The sequence below is a fragment of the Notothenia rossii genome, assembly GCF_949606895.1.
Source record: "Notothenia rossii genome assembly, chromosome: 10".
Taxonomy (NCBI): Eukaryota; Metazoa; Chordata; class Actinopteri; order Perciformes; family Nototheniidae; genus Notothenia; species Notothenia rossii.
Window position 1 is genome coordinate 17,350,613 of NC_136908.1, and position 20,114 is coordinate 17,370,726.

The 20,114-nt window shown below is 40.7% G+C and overlaps 2 protein-coding genes across 3 annotated transcripts; one reads left to right on the forward strand and one right to left on the reverse strand.

Annotated features, from left to right (window-relative positions):
- Positions 1-5: 5 nt before the first annotated feature.
- nelfe (negative elongation factor complex member E) lies at positions 6-3,831 on the reverse strand. Of its 2 annotated transcripts, XM_079654066.1 has the most exons (11): positions 3,777-3,831; positions 3,411-3,496; positions 3,195-3,264; positions 2,695-2,834; positions 2,525-2,599; positions 2,164-2,198; positions 1,770-2,059; positions 1,518-1,662; positions 788-842; positions 355-457; positions 6-270 (listed from the first exon to the last, which is right to left on the reverse strand). In XM_079654066.1, the coding sequence occupies exons 2-11, from the start codon at positions 3,483-3,485 to the stop codon at positions 197-199; spliced, it is 1,062 nt and encodes a 353-aa protein (XP_079510192.1). In that variant the 5' UTR covers positions 3,486-3,496; positions 3,777-3,831; the 3' UTR covers positions 6-196. The 2 variants fall into 2 exon arrangements, with proteins under 2 accessions (XP_079510192.1, XP_079510191.1); XM_079654065.1 differs by having other exon boundaries at positions 6-457.
- A 166-nt stretch (positions 3,832-3,997) lies between these two features.
- Positions 3,998-19,886, forward strand: skic2 (SKI2 subunit of superkiller complex). Its single transcript, XM_079654059.1, has 29 exons — positions 3,998-4,114; positions 4,624-4,742; positions 5,277-5,398; positions 5,904-6,021; positions 6,138-6,252; positions 6,371-6,445; positions 6,542-6,595; positions 6,679-6,839; positions 7,368-7,523; positions 8,036-8,181; positions 8,622-8,768; positions 8,858-8,942; positions 9,042-9,148; positions 9,235-9,381; positions 10,348-10,444; positions 10,534-10,746; positions 11,265-11,375; positions 11,829-11,940; positions 12,060-12,178; positions 12,911-13,042; positions 13,252-13,389; positions 13,478-13,582; positions 14,514-14,640; positions 14,782-14,908; positions 15,038-15,248; positions 16,797-16,907; positions 17,766-17,984; positions 18,503-18,643; positions 19,440-19,886. The coding sequence occupies exons 1-29, from the start codon at positions 4,102-4,104 to the stop codon at positions 19,638-19,640; spliced, it is 3,729 nt and encodes a 1,242-aa protein (XP_079510185.1). The 5' UTR covers positions 3,998-4,101; the 3' UTR covers positions 19,641-19,886.
- The last annotated feature ends 228 nt before the right edge of the window (positions 19,887-20,114 follow it).

The window sequence follows — 20,114 nt, forward strand, 5'->3', positions numbered from 1 at the left end:
CAAGGCTCATTGAAATGTTTTTATTGAGATCCAAACAGAGTTTGGTTTTTAGTTTCATGAACCACAAAGCATTACATACCAACCATGAAAAATGCTCCAATCAAAGAGACAACAGATTATTTTGTATTTATGCTGCAACACAGAAACTAGCGGTTGTCATTAAAATAACATCAAAAGTAAAAATAAAAAAAATTCATCACAGGAAATCTTCACTATACACGACTTGATTCCTCTTGTCCCTGTAGGAGCCTTTAGTGCTGTTCTGCACAGCTGTGAAAGAAAAAAAGACATTGTTGAAGGTTAACCCAAGGCTGTGCAGAACAAATAAATAAACTATAAGAGTGCTGTGTTTACCCAGTGAAGCCCAGACAGATTTGCCTGTGGCAGCGTCCAGCATAGGCTGCTTCCTGGCGATGCTCACTTTGACGTGAACATCTCCCACTGTGGCTCCATTCAACTGTGAGATAAATACAGCGAGGTGAGTTTAGAGTGGCCGCCTGCTTTGTATACAGTCTACATGAGCAGGGCATCCCTACAACTAGGGATGACGTCATCACACTTTCTCATGCCTGGTTTTGCAACCTTCAGTATCCGCCTTCTTCAACAGTATACTACATTTGCATGGATGCTCTTTGCTTAACTTAGCCATCTCAAAAATATCATGCTTAAACTGCAAAACACATACTCTTCTGCCCTTATACTGTACAAGACACACATGGCCCACAACATTGTTATAGAAAACTGCTGCTTCATTTTATTAAAACATTTTTAAAGATAGAACACCAACCTCAGCTACGGCCTGGTCTGCAGACTCCATTTTCTCAAAAGTGATAAATGCACAACTGGAAAGAGGAAGAGAAGAAAAAAAATCACTACTGGTTGTTGAAAAAAACTTTTACAAGATAAGTTATACAGTATAGTGCATTATGGTTGTGCAGGTTCAATTCAAAATGTGTTCTTAATTCAGTACATACGTATTTTTTATTTCCTGATCTACTCAATGTATAATATTATGGCATGAAAGCAGAATAAAGGGTGTAAGATAATGGAGTTTTTATACTTAAAAGATAAATAAATATCAACTGATGAAATTATGGAAACACATGTCAAACATAGGATGAAAGATAACATGTATTCATGTATAACTTGCACGAATAAACTTTTCATTGAAAGTTTTTGTTCTTTTCAATTCTCTAAGACAATTCTAGAAAACAATAAGTTATGCAAAAAATGTAAATGTATTAAATCCATGGTATTTTGTGTATTTTTAACACAACCTCACAATAATGCTTAACACAACTTCGCCTTGATTGTGTAGGGTAACTCCATCATAAGTAAAAAATCTAAGTCCATTAGTAGAAAAAAACATTTAAAGAAATCTAATTTTCGATACAGAATCTTAGAGATAAGAACCTACCTCTTACCACTACATTATGTGAAAAGGGACAGCAACACATCCATGACATTAGGTAGGGATGAAACCACTGTGCACACAGAGTTCTTTAATGGTTACATACTTGCGTGGGTTGTCCATGGAGAGGTCAATGATGGTTCCATGTGGAGAGAAGGAAGAGCGCAGGCTGTCCTCTCCGAGCCCAGAGCCATAAACATACACCGTGTTCCCCTTTCGTACCCCTCTCCGCTCTGGGTATGAATCTGAACCTGAGAATTAAAACGTGGGAGAGGAGTTAACACTAGAGTTGGATAGTAATAATTGAAAAGATATCTGCGCTCTCTGTGGATGGTTTATTTTTGGCTTGGTTACTCACGTCTGAACGGTGCATCTCTTTCTCTGTCCCGTTCCCTGTCATTGTCTCGATCCCTTTCTCTGCTTCTGTCCCTTTCTCTTTCTCTGTCCCGCTCCCTTTCCCTGTCCCGGCCTCTGTCCCTCTCCCTCTCCCGGTCTTTGTCCCTCTCTCTTTCTCTGTCCCGCTCTCTATCCAGCTCTCGTTCCCGGTCCCGGTCTCGCTCTCGGTCTACGTCCCTTTCCATTTCACGGCTGGGCGGCACGCTGCCTCCTTCCTCCTCCTCCCGGAATCTGTCTCTTGAGCTGACAAAGCTGCAAGGGGCACACAGGGAAATGATGTTAAACCCATAGAAGTTCACTTTCAGTGTATTAAAACAGGTTGTTTTGCTTTTTCATTGTTGTTTTTGAGACATTACCTCTCATACAGTGGCCTCCTGGATCTTTTCCCAGCCTATGAGAAGAACAAATATGATAACATCAGAATAAGCTGTATTTATTTCCCCCAAAACGCTTTATTCCTTTTTAGACCTTATAATGTGCAAATGTGTAAAGGTATGTTCATTATATGGCATATGGGTTTCTTTTAACTCTACTACAAGAGTCACCTATGTTTGAAATTGTACATAAGGTATTTCACTTTGAGGAGAAAAAAATAACTTGAATAGTATTCTAAATTTCAGGTTGTGATGCTACTTGAGAAAGAAACCTACAAACATAAAATACAAGACCCCTTTTGCGACAGAATCGTCACATTTGTATGTTTTAAATAAACAATACCTCAAGTGGTTCCTCATCTGTAGAGACACTCCTTTGGAAAGGTAAGAAAGCCGGATTTTGGCCTTTCTCGGGGTCCTGTGGCAGATAGAGAGGAACAATTAAACAACATAACAAACAAATCAAAGCAAGAAAACAGGTGACCATCAGCCAAAACAACAACACCAGCTTACCTTTTTTTCCAGCATTCGAGAGCGTTTAAACCCAGAGTTCTTGTTCTCTGACTTGATGGCACTGATGGCACCCGTCTTGATGAGCATCTTTGCTTGTTCTGTGGCCGTTGCCGTGTCAACAACAGGCTGGTCTGACAAAGCTGTTATGAAGTGTAAAGTTAGAAGCCTGAATATCGCAAAAAAGGTTGATTGAGTGGGTATTAGTATACAAATGGGCCTGCAGGTATTTATAGTTTGTCTGTTCAACCAGTTACTTGTTAGTATTTATAGTCAGAGCATTTATCATTTACATTTCTTGTTAGGTGTACTTACTGTTTTTTAATTGTATTATAAAATGATTGTGAACAGAACACATTTGCACATAAGAACAGAAAGTGACATTGTATAAATTGAAGTGATTGGTAGATAAACAAGTTGGTTGCGAGTAAACATAATGTGTAGTTTAGTTAGCTGCGAAAAGAAAATGCGGAAGTACTTTAAATGGAGTTTAATGCACTTACTCCGTTTTAAGCCACTTTGGTTTGTCTGGTTGGTTGAATTCTGCTTCTTCAAGGCAAGCAGGGCCTTTTTCTAAAAAGAAAGGGAAACGAGTTAATGTTAAAAAATATAAAAAAGTGTTCTAAAAGAGAATTATTGCAATAGGGTTAATTAATTGGCTTATAGGGATCCTTTGATAATAAAGTCCTAAATGTAACATCAAGCATCTATTTATTTACCTTTTTCTTGAGTTTAGCATATTTCTTTTGCAGAGCCTCTTCTTCCTCCGTCAGTGAACTTGGAAACACCACCATGACGACAACAGCTACAACACAGACGAATACATTAACAGGCGAACACACATCATTGTTGTTAAACAAAAGAGGCTTCAACAAATTTACTTATGACCCGTTCACAGCTGCTAGCCTAGCTAAGCTAATAACCCTGATAAAAAACACTACTGGCGTCAGAAAATATACAGGTAGTTAGCGAGTTCAGACCACATACAAAGTAAAAGTCAACATTTAGAATAATAAATGCATGTGCGGTCTCTTAAAACTATTTTATATACGTAGTAAGAAGCTCTATTTAATTCATTCACTCACCAACTTCAAACGGTGGCTCCTCAATAATAACACGGACGCGTAAATATGACGTTGCATATCCAGGTTGCGTTTATCTTTTTTATTTTTTGCAACAACAATAAGCAAAAACATGTATCGACAAACACAAAATGTACACCCATTTGGAATATATGAATTGATTATATATTGTAGACAGCTTTATGAATACGTTTAAGTTTATTTTTTATTTTAGCTATCGTTTAGCTAGCTTAGTAGCAACTTCCGCTTGTCAATTTCAGCAACTTCCGAAGCTACAGCAACTGTTGGTGGCAACTTTTAGCTTTCACTTGAGAGTGGGACTGGGAACATGGACAGAATAAGTAAGTCTAGCTTTTTCAATGTAATGCTAGCCTGTATATTATTGTTCATATTGAAACGCGTTTAAACTTGCTAATAACGCTCACTGTGTAGCTTGTGCGATGGTGTGGCTAACAGGGTAGCTGTCAAAACGATATCCATTCAGAATAAATACAATTAATATTTAGATAATAACCAAGGCTGTAACGATGCTAAAGTTAGCTTTCGATTATCCAGTTAAAGGGGAAGTTAAGTTGGATTTCGTCGCGACCATGGTTCCATTTTTTGCATCTCTTTCTGTTGTGAAATATTGTTAGACAAGAATTGAAATCTGCCTTTCTTGCATTTCCACAAGCAAAACACACGCATTCAAAACACAGTAAGGAGTGCAAAAACAGCGGCTCTGTAGCTTTGCATTATAAGTACAATTGCCTTAAAGAGTTAAGTTAGCATTCGCTTGCACAGGGTGCATCTTCCTGGCCTCATTGTGTTTGTTCAGTCCATCCATCCTCTTTGTGTTGTTTCTCTGCAGATGTACCCCCCGCGGGCCCCATGGACCTGCCGCTGTCCCTGCTGGAGATGGGATGCTCCGGCCGGTTTGAGCTCATCACACACCCTGTACCTGACCAGCCTTTAGCTCCACAGAGCACGGTGAGTGCAGCAGGATTACTGTACATTAAACCACAGTGACGTTTTGATTGTATTAGATATTAGAAAGACATTAACTACGAATAGCTTCCATTCATGTGACCCTGGTGGTCCCAGCCCATACCATATAGTAACTGGACACTGGACAAATGAGACACATCTGTTTCTTTAATTTTTTAGGGCTTCTTCAGTTTTATACAAATATTTTTATGAAAAATCAGCAGTTTTTTAATTAACAAGTCTCAGACAAATCAATGCAGCGGTGTTTTATTATTGTAATATTACAATATCCTCCTATGTAATCTGACCCTAAATCCACACATATTATTTCTACACTGGACAACAGAACAGACCTCTTTTTTATTGGATTTTAGTCCACCTTCTTTTGTTAATAGATATTTTAATTAAAAGACATATTTTCATACAGATAGAAGGTGGACTATATCTAATAAAACAAAACGTGTTTTATCTGGGATGTTATGATTACATGCTGGGTCACTAAGTCACTGAATATCTGATCTTATCTCCCCCCCACAGCTCCCTCACGGGCTTCCTCCCACCAGCCTGAGCCTGGAGACAGAAGTAGAGAAACAGTTTTTACGGGACGCTGCCTGGCTTCCTATTCATGACACTGACTTTGCCTTCCAGAAGTTTCTCAAGTAAGTTTTCCTGTAAAACATTTAGTTATTATTGCTATGTAAGCTTTGACATTGTAAATAATGAATGGCGGTTTGACAATAAACCCCAATATGTTCTTTAGAGTATGTGCAAGTTGCAGTAATTTGATGTTGTAGAGTAGACAATGTAATACTCATACCAATTAAAAAAAACTATATATTATTGTAACGTATGCCACATCTGGCCCAGAATCAACCTTAGAGTAACCTATCATGAATCTTTAACCTTAAATATTTTAAGTTGCCTTATAGTATCAACTTGATTATGAAAGGACTGGAATACTTTGAAAGTGTTTAGTTGCAGTACTTATAAAATATATTTTTTAAATGTATTGGTATCAGACATTACATCTAAAAAGTTGCTAATAAGTATTACCAATACTGACGAGATAACGATACCGAGGGTTCATTCAATTGGTTTTGATAGGATTTTTCTTTAAATAATCATATGTATCTGAATAAGATGTTGTATTGTTTTCTTCACCAGGGTGACCCAGAGAGAAGTGAATGTCAACTCTCTGATCCACTGCTCTCCGTCTGCTCTTCACTCGGGTGTCTCTGTCGTCAGAGATCCAACCACAGGGATGCTGCTGGACTTCACAGAGGTAGATCACATTATTGACGAATCGATTAATGTTTGTTGTATGAAGCAGCCTTTGTGTTACTTTAAAAGTTAATTCAGTTACTTTTCGGCTCTGTTCTGTCTTTAACTCTTCTGTAGGTCTTACTGGAGAACACTAGCCTGTCAGCAAAGAACTCACTTTCATTCCAACGCCAACCTGGTCCTCCTGCAGAGAGCCTGCGAGGAAGCAACACTAATTACCCCTTCCTCCCCGGTGAGATTGATTGATTAAAATCCTTTTCTCTTAATGACTTCCTTTAGATGTGACTGAAGTGTTTTCACTTCGCATTTATTATCTAAGAATATTGTTGTTGCTATGGTGATCTTCATAGGAGGAATGGACGAGCTTACTCTGGAGCAAATCAAGAAGACATCTGAACTGGAGGAGGAAATAGACTTTGAGAATGGTAATTTTTAAATGATTAGTTACAGTGTTGTTAGGTAATGCTGACACTTTTTTCAGCTCCTAATGGTTACATTTTTCTTTTTCTTTTTCCGTGTAGATTTACTCAAAGTTCCACCTGGACTTAAAGCAGGGATGGATTTCACTGACAAAGGTATCATATTATACTTTCCTAAAAATAAATCCTACGAAGGTTAAAAGATCATTGTTTAATATTTTTTTCTTTGTATCCTGAAGAAGCCAAGATTGCAAAGGCAGAGGTCAACCTCATGTCCCTGCTGTCCACATTGGATATAACTGACCTGCAGCCTGAGGCAGAGGAGAAAGAGGAAAGCAAAGGAAGTGAGGAAGCTCCAAAACTTCCCAGAACAAACAGCCTGGAAGACCTGGGAGTCAAGGTGCTGCAGTTTGCTAAGTGGATGATTACTGGTGGTTGACTGATGACTTATCTGTACAGGGGTCATTAAATGCATGTTGTCTCCAACTCACTGTCTTATTAGATCGCAAACATGACATGATGTCATCAATAAAAAGAAAATAGCAGTCCAAAAAAACATTGTAGATAAACCACCGTATCATGCTAACAGAGTAATATCCGGCAAGCCTGTGTGCATTCATCAATGTGAACACATGTTTTTTTTTTACTTACATTTATTTAATTTATCAGAATATCTATGCTTAACATTGTGCCTGTTGTCATGGTGAACAGACAGGAGAATATAAGTGAACGGGAGGGAAAATGTTAATTTCACGCATGTGTGATCGTGACCCTATGTAGAAATATGTGTGATTTGATTTATGGTAGTGTCTCTACATGTAGGAAAATGATTCAGTATTGCTAATTTTGCAAACTAAAAATCAATAACAATGTAATGCACTCCTACAGTAAAACGGTCCTAACTATGTCTCCCCTCCTCTGTCTTCAGGATGTTGTGTCATCCTCGGCTCCCTCAGAGAAAGGGAACGATGACAAATCAAAGCCAAAAGAGAACCCAGAGGGAAATAAGAAATGGGCCATCCCTGTCAACATAAGTGCACCCTGCGATGATTTCTATAAACGCATCCCCAACCCAGCTTTCAAGGTTGGTGTTGTTTCGTCTAATCCAAAAATCGATCCACAGGTAGCAATAAGCTTGACTCGGACAAAATACGTCTAAGGAAAGTTTGTTTGACTCTTTACTTAAAACAAAAGTTATCAAAATACAAACACATATTTTCACAGGTCAAAAACAGATATTGCTCTGTGCTTCTTTCTCCTTCTCACTTCAATCACCAGCAGCTGCCGTCGGCTATAACGTCTCCTAATTAGAAAACAGCTGCGGTCGTCTATGACGTCAATTTGGCTGGTTTAAATAAATGATATAATAATGCAAATAACAAAGGATTATAATATTCAAATATATCAAACTATACATTTTAACATATACAGTTGGTATCCTAGACATATTTCACTTAAGTGTCTGTTTTCCTAAAATGCATTCTTCACACAGTTCCCTGCCTTTTTTTGTCCTGTTTCTCTGTTTCTGTGATGAATGATCACATGAAACCCCCCTGAGCTTCCTCCTGTGATAACTGATCTGTTTCTCTGCTCCAGTGGCCGTTTGAGCTGGACGTCTTCCAGAAACAAGCTGTTCTGCTGCTGGAGGCTCACGACTCCGTGTTTGTAGCTGCACACACGTCAGCTGGCAAAACAGTAGTGGCCGAATACGCCATCGCTCTCTCACAGAAACACATGACAAGGTGTGTATCTGTTGGCACAAATTAATTTGGTCGGCCCTCACAGAGTGTGCAAAGCTAAATGCGGATCCTCTAAACGTTTTTACTGGAGGTTTCTAAAGAGACTTATGAAACTCAAAGTTTTTCTGAACTCAGAGGAATAGGGAATTATTCAGCCTTTCCAAAACGCGGACGTTTATTAAATATTTTTACAAATCATTAGTTACGCTGGTAAAATGCAATTATTAATTATTAATTAACTGTTTTAATTACTTCATCAAGAAATGTTTCTTATAACACTTGATTAGTTTTGATAACTTGTGTTTTGAATTTGGCAATACATTTACATGTTACCTCAGGATTATACATTGACATGTAATTGTAAGATAACCAACCCTTGACGGTGTTGCCCTTAAGGTTGTCTACATATAAGCTTTTTACGTTCTTGTCTGGTGTTTTCATAGGACCATCTACACCTCTCCAATCAAAGCCTTGTCCAATCAGAAGTTCAGAGACTTTAAGCAAACGTTCGGAGATGTTGGACTGCTGACGGGCGACGTCCAGATCAGTCCTGAATCTTCATGTCTCATCATGACTACTGAGATCCTCCGGTACTCAAGCTGTTTGGAATAGACATCAAATTCAAGTTTCACATAAAATGGACAAAGCTTGTAATCGTCTTGCTCTGGCTCTCTTTCAGGTCCATGCTTTACAACGGCTCAGAGGTCATCAGAGACTTGGAGTGGGTGATCTTTGACGAGGTTCACTACATCAACGATGCCGAGGTCAGCAACAACCCCAACTGCATTCTGTATTCTTTCACTGTTGAAGTCAAGAGTAACATTTATCTTCTCTTCTTTTCACTTCCTTTTGTTGTTCCTCAGAGAGGGGTTGTGTGGGAGGAGGTTTTGATTATGCTTCCTGATCACGTCAGCATCATCCTCCTCAGCGCCACAGTGCCCAACGCTCTGGAGTTTAGCGAGTGGATCGGGTAGGTGCACTCAATATTAGAGAGCATTTGTCACAATAAGAGCTAAGCTACTAATATTAATGGCACTTTAAACATTTTCCTCACAGACGTATAAAAAAGAAGCATATTTATGTGATCAGCACAATGAAGAGACCTGTGCCTTTGGAGCATTATCTGTACACTGGAAACAGCACCAAGACTCAGAAAGAGATGTTCCTGCTGGTGGATCCTACCGGAAACTTCCTCACTAAAGGGTACCACTTCTATCCTCTTCAGATCTGTGGTTATCCTGTATATATTCTTTTATTCTAGTAGTAAGGGTCTGGGGGGGATTGTTTAATGTAACTATCAAGATTCTTATCCTTTAAGATTCTGAATCAATTCACATTTCCAACAATAGCAGAAAACATTTGCATTTTTTTCCCCTTAAAGGTCCCATGTCATGCTTTTCCAGTTATTACCCGTCCCCTTGTGTGTTATGTAGCTTTTTCTGCATGTAAACGGCCTGCAGACACACTCGGCGGGACGTTGCGAGGCTCACTGCTGCGAGGCTCACTGCTGCGAGGAGCGGGACACTTTGAGCTGGCTCACTGGTGTGGTGGCGGCGAGACAGCGAAACACGCGGCACTCAGCCTGGGCACACACACACACTCCCAGCCAGGCTGCGGGTGTGTGTGTGTGTTTCGGGCTGGGTTTCGCTGTGTCTTGCTGTCTCGCCGATGGCCACTGGGCTCACATGGAGGAGGGGGGGGGGGGGGGGGGGGCAGTAGCTCCAACAAGCCGTTTAGGACAGAGAGTGAATAATACACACACTATACAGAGATGCTGTATTAGAAACCAATGTGAGTTTGGAAAATTGCACAATATAAATTTATTTTAGTATTCCTCAACAATGGAATTATGATCAGTAGAAATGGCCATGACATGGGACCTTTTAAGACCCTTGCGATTGAAAAAAAACGTAAAGCTTTAATTAAAAGGTGCTTGATCGTGCCAGTTTAGCATTCGTTAATCCAACCCATTGACTTTATGTTCAGTTCATAAAATGTTTTTCTAAATTATAAAAACTCTATTTTGCCATAATTTGCCACACCAGCTTCATTAGCAAACAGCAAACTGAATCCAAAATAACATGTTCTAATGGGATCATGAGATACTGAATGGTTCACACCTGTACATGTAAGCTATTTCTCATACAAGAAGTTGTGTTTGTTGTTCAGGTATTACGCAGCTATCGATGCCAAGAAGGAGCGCACCAGCAAACATGCCCAATCTTTTGGTGCAAAAGGTACTTCCCACAACACTTCGGCTAGTCAGGTAATTCCCATCCTTTCTCCTCCTTGATTTTCTGATCCAACAATCCTCTTGCTTCATGTTGTCATCCCTCATTGTGTTTTTCCCTGCAGGACCGCTCGGTGTGGCTCACTCTCCTGCACTTCCTGTCCCAGCGGCAGCAGACGCCGGTGGTTGCGTTCACCTTCTCTCGTACAAGGTGTGATGACAACGCCCGCTCGCTGGACTCCATGGACATGACCACCTCCATAGAGAAGGCCGAGATCCACTCCTTCTTCCAGAAGAGTGTGAGTCGCCTGCGAGGAGCAGACCGGCAGCTGCCTCAGGTAAATAACGGTTGACTTAACCCTCTCATTTCCTCTGTTCAAAATGTTATGATACCTTAAGCCTGTGTTTGTGTCAACCCAATATGATAACATTGATGTTTTCCTCTGCTGAGCTGTTATATTATCTTTCTAAGCTGGAGTGCCTCTCATACATTAGTAGACTCATGCTTTCTTCTTGGCGGTAATACAGTTGGTGGTTGTACTTGGGTCGTAAGTAAGTGTTCCGACAACCAGGGAAGAAAGAGACATAGCTGTTGGGTGTTTACGAATGTTCTTTGGCGCTTCAAGCCCCACCAACCAAGTGCAGTCTAGGTCTAATATATTGGAGAGAAGCCAGAAATGTCTACGGTAGATATATCAAACACTCGACAACTTGGCAAGATTGATAAATAGGAATACAGGATAAAGTGAAATCTGTCGTTTGTGATTTTGGGGTGAACTGTCCTTTTAAGTAAATAAAAAAGAAAAGAAAACATCCTTAATGCTGTATTAACACTTAACACAAATGTCATGTTTAGATCTTGCTCATGAGAGATCTGTTGAAGAGGGGAGTAGCAGTCCATCACAGCGGGATCCTGCCGATACTGAAGGAGGTCATTGAGATGCTCTTCTCACGAGGTCTTGTAAAGGTGAGTCAGAGTAATTAGTACAGAAAAGAAGGTATCAGAATCAGAATACCTTTATTAGTCCCACAGAGGGGAAATGTGCAGCGTTACAGCAGGAAAGAGCCACAGACAGCTTAGTGTTGCATATCTTAAATGCGTTAAAAAAAGTACTAAGTTATAATATAATAAACAAACAACACGACAATATGCTAAAAAAGTACTAAGTTATAGTATAATAAACAATATGCTAAAAAAAATAAAAAGTTACATAATTTTCAAAAACAAATCTAATCTACAAATCAAATCCTATCATATCATCGTATCATATACCAGCACCTTTTATTTATTAATGGGAAGTATCAGGTAGCGATCTACCGGCAAACCAATGTATCTGTTCCTCCAAGGATCATCTGCAAGTAAAGGTTGGCACTCATAAGGTTTAAAATAATAATCCTTAATCTTCCCTTCCTCTCCAAGGTGCTGTTTGCCACCGAGACGTTTGCCATGGGAGTGAACATGCCTGCCAGGACTGTGGTGTTCGACAGCATCAGGAAACACGATGGGACCGGCTTCAGAAATCTGCTCCCAGGTTTGAGTTCCCCCTCTTTCATCTGAGCCAACATTTGCTATGCTCTTTGATCTCTGGGGATGAATCGGAGTTGAGGGAAAACGGCAGTATTTTTTGATGTTTTCAACTTGTCATTTCAGGCGAGTATATCCAGATGGCGGGCAGAGCAGGACGGAGAGGTCTGGACGCCACGGGCACCGTCATCATCCTTTGCAAAGCTGGGGTTCATGAGATGGGAGACCTGCATGTCATGATGCTGGTGAGGCCCTGTGTGTTTCATCCATCCTGTCACATGGGTTTATCGTTATGGTTTTAATCTCCTTTTGCAGGTTAATATTGAAAATAACTATAATATCGGAGTCTCCTGTTTCTTTAGCTGTCTTTAAAAGATAATGTTAAAGTTCTCGTGAAACCAAAGTACATATGAAAGTTGTGTTATCACATACATTGCACATTAAGAGCTATTGGCTACAACGGCAACAATATTCACAACATGACCCTCAAAGCTTACGGTTTTTACAGAAAACTTTAAATATGTGGAATCAAAGAAGAGCCCTCTGCTAGCTGTTAATGGGAACTTCAACAACACAGTTGAGACTACTTTATCACACTTTCTCTTGGAGAGGAATGTTTTAAGACCATTGTGCTGCGTCTCTTAAAGGAGCTATTATCTTCTTGCCAAAAATACAGATAGTGCTCCATCTTTCCAAATCATTTCAAAGCATGTTAACATTGGCAAACGTGTGGACTTAATTAGTAATGGGATTAGGTAGCTTTAAATTATACCTACAATTGCAAACCAGCAGGAGAAAAGTTAGAATTTATTTTTTAACTAATAGCAGATTCCGGGTAACATTCAGTGTTTTTCTTTGTCAAAAAATCCCATGAAAATGCCCAAAAAGACCATTCATTTGTCCTGGGACTGGAAACAGATCCAGGTTTAGTGTCCTGACCTTTATTGTATTGATGCCATCCTCTTTGTCTGGCTCAGGGTAAACCCACCACCCTCCAGTCCCAGTTCAGACTGACCTACACGATGATCCTCAACCTGCTGCGAGTCGAAGCCCTCCGTGTGACCGACATGATGAGGAGGAGCTTTTCTGAAAACCACAGGGACACTCAGGTAACATGCGCCTGACGTACATAACACGTTTATTAAATTACAAACTGTATCGGAGTGTGTGTGCGCTTGTCAAGACAAATAAGGCTGTGGATTGGAATAAAATAAGTATCCCATTGTGGAGCAATCATTTATCAACCCAATTATATATTGTGCATTGCTAACACATGTTAAATACTAAATGCTTTCTTCCTCTGTTTCCTCTGCTGTAGGCCAGTGAGATTAGGATAAGCCAGCTGAAGAAGACGCTGTCCTCTCTGCCTCCTCTGGACAATGAAGGCCAGCTGTCCGACATGTTGCCTTACTACCACACCGTTACAGAGCTACGAACCACCAATGAGGCCTTGCAGGTAAACACATTTACACACAACAGATATCGTATCCTAACAGCTTTAATCTGCAGTTGTAACAGTTCCTTGCTGCTGTCTCTGGTTTCAGCGCGCTATTCTGGAGTCTGTCAACGGGCTGAAAGCTCTGTCTGTGGGTCGAGTTGTGGTGGTGAACAACAAGCAGCACCTCAACGCTCTGGGAGTTATCCTACAGGTGTGTGTGTGTGTGTGTGTGTGTGTGTGTGTGTGTGTGTGTGTGTGTGTGTGTGTGTGTGTGTGTGTGTGTGTGTGTGTGTGTGTGTGTGTGTGTGTGTGTGTGTGTGTGTGTGTGTGTGTGTGTGTGTGTGTGTGTGTGTGTGTGTGTGTGTGTGTGTGTGTGTGTGTGTGTGTGTGTGTGTGTGTGTGTGTGTGTGTGTGTGTGTGTGTGTGTGTGTGTGTGTGTGTGTGTGTGTGTGTGTGTGTGTGTGTGTGTGTGTGTGTGTCATTTAAAATATGTAATTGTTATACTGTCTTCAGATGCTCCAAATTACGATTTTCCAGCATTTATTAATACAAATGTAATCTTTGTTCAGTCAGCTATATCCCGCTGAGGATAACAATCTCCCTTGAAAGGGAAACCATGCTAAGATATCTGCATAAAATATTGATGTGTCGAGTCTCAAATATTTAAGAAATGTGATCAGACTGTTTATTGCTGATAGGTTTTCTCTAAAATCTTTGATTTTTTATTTGTGTGGTAATCTATCCTTTTTTATGTTGTCATTGCTGTAGTTTGTTTTGAAAGAACAATAAAGTGTCTCTTTATTGATCATAGGTATTATGTAACACTTATTTACTTAGCAAGCCAAGGGGTTAAAAACATTTTAACAAAGTCTCCAACACAAAAAACTAAAATATAATAAATGACCTAGTAAACACCCAGTATGCCCAGGGCTCAGGTATGTGACGTTGGTAAGGGCTGAGACACAAGAAAAGACTTTAACATCTGCAGGAAGTTTTCAATGTTTACCTAGCCTGCATGTCTTCAGACAGTGTGAGGTTATCAGAGCCCAGAGTGGAAACCAAAACATGGAAAAAAAAAACATGTTCCTAGTGTTTCCTCCATCCGTCTCCTGACATCTCCTCCTGTCTTCTCTCCATGCCAGGTGTCGAATGACTCTGTGAATCGCACCTTCACAGCTCTTGTCATCTGTGAGAAGGGCGAAGAGGAAGGAAAAGGAAACAACAACTCTTTCCCTCACCTCTACAACACAGCTCTCTTCATACCTGAAGGTCGGTTGACAGGCAGATTGACACTGGTTTCTCTCATTAATTCTACCCATATGCCTTCTATACATTCATTCAAACCTACCAGTGAGTGTAACAGACGTTTAAGCATGTGTGATGGTCCCTTACCCCTTTTGTTATTGTCAGGCCCTTGCAGTCACACAGTGCAGAAGTTAAAGCTTCAGGACATCTCAGCCATCACAGTGAAAACCCTCAAAGTGATTCCTGACCGGATTATCGACAACTACAGCAAGAGGCAACAGCCACGATTCAGGTGCATGGCTTGACTGATTTCCTTTTTACCTTTTAATATGTATATCTGTATGTGTTGTCTCAGTCATGTTTTATTGTTCATTATATATATTACAAAACCTATGTCTTTCCTTTTACCTGTTGTCATTAGGCTGGATCCTCCTGGCCAAGCCATCTCCACGACTACCCAGGAGCTCCTGCGATTGGCCGAAGCCAATCCTAGCGGCATGGCGGCCCTCGACCCTGTGAACGACCTCCAGTTGAAGAGCGTGGATGTGGTGGAGGACACCATGAGGCTCCGTGTGCTGCGAGATAGCCTCAGAGAGTTCAACTGCATCCATTCGCCAACGTTTGCAGAGCAGGTGTGTGTGTGTGTGTGTGTGTGTGTGTGTGTGTGTGTGTGTGTGTGTGTGTGTGTGTGTGTGTGTGTGTGTGTGTGTGTGTGTGTGTGTGTGTGTGTGTGTGTGTGTGTGTGTGTGTGTGTGTGTGTGTGTGTGTGTGTGTGTGTGTGTGTGTGTGTGTGTGTGTGTGTGTGTGTGTGTGTGTGTGTGTGTGTGTGTGTGTGTGTGTGTGTGTGTGTGTGTGTGTGTGTGTGTCCACTGATGGAGCACTTTTTTTTCTTTATGGGCCTTATTTATATATGTTTGTATTCCCTTTTGAGATAAAAAATGATGAAAGGGTTTCATTTCACTGTTTGTTAATTAAGACCACAAATTATTTTGTTCAGCAGTTGAATATTTATGAAGCTCATTAACATCATACCCTTACATAAGACACCCAGCAATAAGCTCCCATTGTGAAGCCTCCTCTCATTTCTGCATCAGTTTCCTTTTATCCTCCCATTAGTATTCCAACAATAATAATATCAAACCGCCATAACATTCCTGCTTTCGTTATTACGTGTCCTGTCTTTGATGGCAGCCTCGCTTCGTCGAGATAAGATTTGAAAATTGGAGCCAGTTGTTTCTATAATTACCCACATAGACTCATAGCTGCAGCTCATCGCTGTCTCACAGATACAGCGTGTCATTTGAGCCTTCCCATCCACACACACACACACACACACACACACACACACACACACACACACACACACACACACACACACACGTGCACATCACAAAAGCTCTCTCATTACTTAGCAAGATAAGGAGCTCTTACTTGCAGTATCGCAGTCTCCTCTCATCACTTTGGATTCACACTTTTAATGTGTCTTTGTGGGTATTATTGAACGCTGGTTAATGCAGTATTCTCCCATAATGCAAGTGTTAATATATACAGTAATTGGCTTTATTACATAAATTGGTTTATGTAATATATTCACAGAGAGAATCCTCTGTGCACTGAAGTCAGGTCAAGTGCTGCAGTACTGCTGTTGTATTCTCAAGTTAAAGGTGACCTATCATGCAAATGCACTTTTGTACGTCTTTTCTACATGAATATGTGTCCCCGGTGTTCCAGGGAACTCACCAAGTGTCAGAAAAGACAACCCTCTCTATTTTCCTCCATACCCAAATCTCTTAAAAAGGGGCTGCAACGGATCTGATACAAACTGATCCAGATTTGAACACTTCTATGACGTCACAGAAGTGGCGCTATGGCTATTGGGCCAACTCCAACAATCAGGAGGAGACAGCCACGGACATTGTCGTTCGAAAGCGCTGGAGACGCTGTAGTACATATGCCAGGCCTGTAGATGGTGCTGTTCTCACAGAATCAGCCCATTAAAAGACAGTGTTAAATTGAGCGAAAAGAGGAATGGCTAAAATGCATGATCTGTTTTGTATTTTGAAAAATAAAAAGTATAAATATGCCTTATACAGGTATGGTGCTACACTATATTATTCAAATATAGCATGATAGTTCCACTTTAAGTAACCAGTGTGTGGGTGGGTGTGTGTGTGTTTCAGTTTGCTCGGGTTCAGGACAGGATGGGTGTGCAGGAGGAGCTGGACAGGTTGCTGTTCCTGGTGTCGGACCAGTCTCTGTCTCTGCTACCTGAATACCACCAGAGGGTCAAGGTTTGGATCAGACGTTCGACTCGCTGACCTGACCTGACCTGTTTGTGCATGTCTATTTATCAGAATAAGGTCACTTTCCCGCCCTAAAGATTGAGATTTCTTTGTTTAATTTTAAATCTCTGACCAAACTCCTATCTTTAAAAAGTATGGTTTACGGTACATTTCTAATTATTTTTAAATGTGCATTAAATCCCTTAGCTTAAGGTTAAGGTTTGTTTATTTGTATAGCACATTTAGCTTACCCTTTATACACAGAGTCCTACTCTGAGGGGGGGATGTGTGTGTGCACTAATGTTCATGGAAATCTAATAGTTGTCAGGATAATCTTCTTCAACAAAAAAATTGGAGAACTAAATATCATTATTATTTATCCATAGGGAGCCATGTGTGTTTTCAAAACTGTTCTGAGCAATCCATTTAATATTTATTTAAATATTTTTGTGTAAAGAGAATTGCTGAAATTCAAAGAATTTTAGGGATCAAAACTTTCCAAGTAGGGAATATTTTAATTCAAAATTTCTATTAAAGTATTTATGTATAGAATTAGATTTTTTTTTTATGAATGAAGTTTCACATTTTTGGCAAATCCCTGGTCAAAATCCACGAAATATTGCCAAACCGTGTCCTAGATCACCATTTTTCCTGTTTGCATAGATAACAGATATTGAGACTTGACCATGTTATTGTGATAGACATGATTGAGTGAATTTAGCAAGTAGATGTGGCAGACGAGATATGATAAAATCTGGCCTACAATTTTTTGAACCTAACATTTTTTTGCGATTCAGAAGATAAATACTATTTAGATGAAACTGATCCTGACCAAACCGCTCCTAAAGGTTAGTTTTCTCTCCTCAGGTGCTGCAGTCCCTCCAGTACGTGGACAGCAGCGGGGCGGTGCAGCTGAAGGGCCGCGTGGCCTGTCAGATCAGCAGCCACGAGCTGCTGCTGACCGAGCTGCTGTTCGAGAACGTCCTGAGCCCGCTGGCCCCCGAGGAGAGCGCCGCCCTGCTGTCCTGTTTGGTATTCACGCAGAAAACACAGGTGGAGCCGCACATTACCAACACACTGCAGGAGGTAAGGAGAAAGGAAGCTTTTCTTGCTTTTATCTCATGAAAAGCACAGATTTAAAAATGACAGCCCTGATGTGTGTGTGTACTGACTGTGTATAAGACTCTGCCTTCTCTGGGTGACTCACACACGTTGACACACTTGTACTCAGTTTAACATTGTACATATTTTCCCTGCAGAAAGGACACTAAGAGCACTTCACCCGACTCATCCAAGCCTCTCTCACTTATTAATACACTCGTCTGTCTCTGTCAAATTCGCCTCTGCTGTGTCGGTGTGTGTTGTGAACGGCCCCCTGATACATGAAAGTGCTTTATGAGGTCCTGAATTAGTGATGACCTGAGCTCTGTAGACCTGCCATAGAGGAGCAGCGGTACATTTTGTAAAACAGATTTCTTGAACATCTCCAAGAGGAGAGAGAGAGATGCATTTAAAGGCTGCTTGTAAAACTAAAATCTCTCTTTCCGGCTTAACCTTTTCTTCTAACCCCCACCTCTTTCGTTCTCTTTGTGTTTTTCTCTCAGGGTATCGATCGGGTGCTTTCAGTGGCCAAGCGTATTGGAGAGCTGCAGAGGGAGTGTGAGATACCGCAGACAGCTGAGGAGTTTGTTGGCCAGTTCAAGTTTGGCCTGACAGAGGTGGTGTACTGCTGGGCCAGAGGCATGGTGAGGTTTCACTCCCGGTTATTGTTTTCGCCAGGTGTAAGTCTGTGCGGACATCATGTATTCAGTTGTGTTTGCCTGTGTGTATCTGTCTGTCTGTCTCTTTCATTCAGAATAGTTTAAAAACCCATTTTATTGTCTGCCCCAGTAATAAAAGGCATTTCCAGCCAGGCACTGAGTCTCGCCTAACCTGTAGCACTTTAGTTGTTGCAATTGATTTAGAGTTCATTTAGACTCTGTTATTAACATGCAATCTGTATCTTGGTGAGAATACACACATGTTAACTAAATATAATAATAATTTCGGCCTTTCTTCACTTGATCCTGTCTTTAAATTGAGGGCAGGTACTTTCATAGTTTGTAGTGGGTACAGAAATCATAGCTTAGTGTGATCTTAAAGGCTGAATATTTAATATCAACAATGTGAATGATGTTTTATCCCCAGCAGTAGTTTTCTTAATGGGATATCTCAAAGGCAGCTTGGTTAAACTGGTTGTGTTTAATCGTCAAATAACCTTCTGATATCTCTTTTTATTGTTTATTGTTTATTGTTTATAATACCGTATGATATCCCAAAGCTTGAGTTGAGGCTTATTATGTCTAATTATTTATTCAATATTATTTTAAATAGTTTTATTGTATAAAAAACTTAGCACTGGTAATTACATAATATCAAAACACATACAGACAGATTTGTATATCCCTCTGGATGTATGCTTTAAAACTTTATCTCCTCATCCTCGTGTTGCACCATGTCATGTCTCACCTTGCTCCTGTCTCTCTCCCTCTGTCCCGTCAGCCGTTCGCAGAGATCGCCCAGCTGACCGACGTGCAGGAGGGCACGGTGGTCCGGTGCATCCAGCGCCTGGACGAGGTGCTGAAGGAGGTGCGCCAGGCCGCCCGCATCGTGGGAGACTCCGTCCTGGGTAGCAAGATGGAGAAAGCCTCCCTGGCCATCCGCAGGGACATTGTCTTCACCGCCTCCCTCTACACCCACTGAGGAGATGTGTTCTTTTGTCTGAAAGGTGTTAGAGGGATGGAGAAACATGTGGGGGAGGTGAAGTGGTGGTTTATGTTAACAAGGAGTGCTGTATGTGCCTACAAAACACGTCAATGTTTACATGAAAATTCCTGACCATGAAAAAAGGGAATGATTTTAACCACCAGACCAAGGTAGAGACTGTGGGAATTAAATCTTGATTGTAATTTATTTTACAGTAATAAAATAAATCTGTATTAAAACACATGGATTGTGCCCACATATTTGTATACATAAAAAATGAAAGATGTTTTGAAATGATTTCCCTGCTTCTCTGACATCCTGCTGTAAAGACCTCAAGGTAAAATGTGCCATCTGAGGACAACCTGCGTGAGAGGAGAAACTGAGGTGGTGTAATATCATGCGAGGGAAGAAATCCGTGGCTCTGTGTTGAGCTGTGATGGGTTGCTCCATCACAATGCGTGTGCAGTTTCG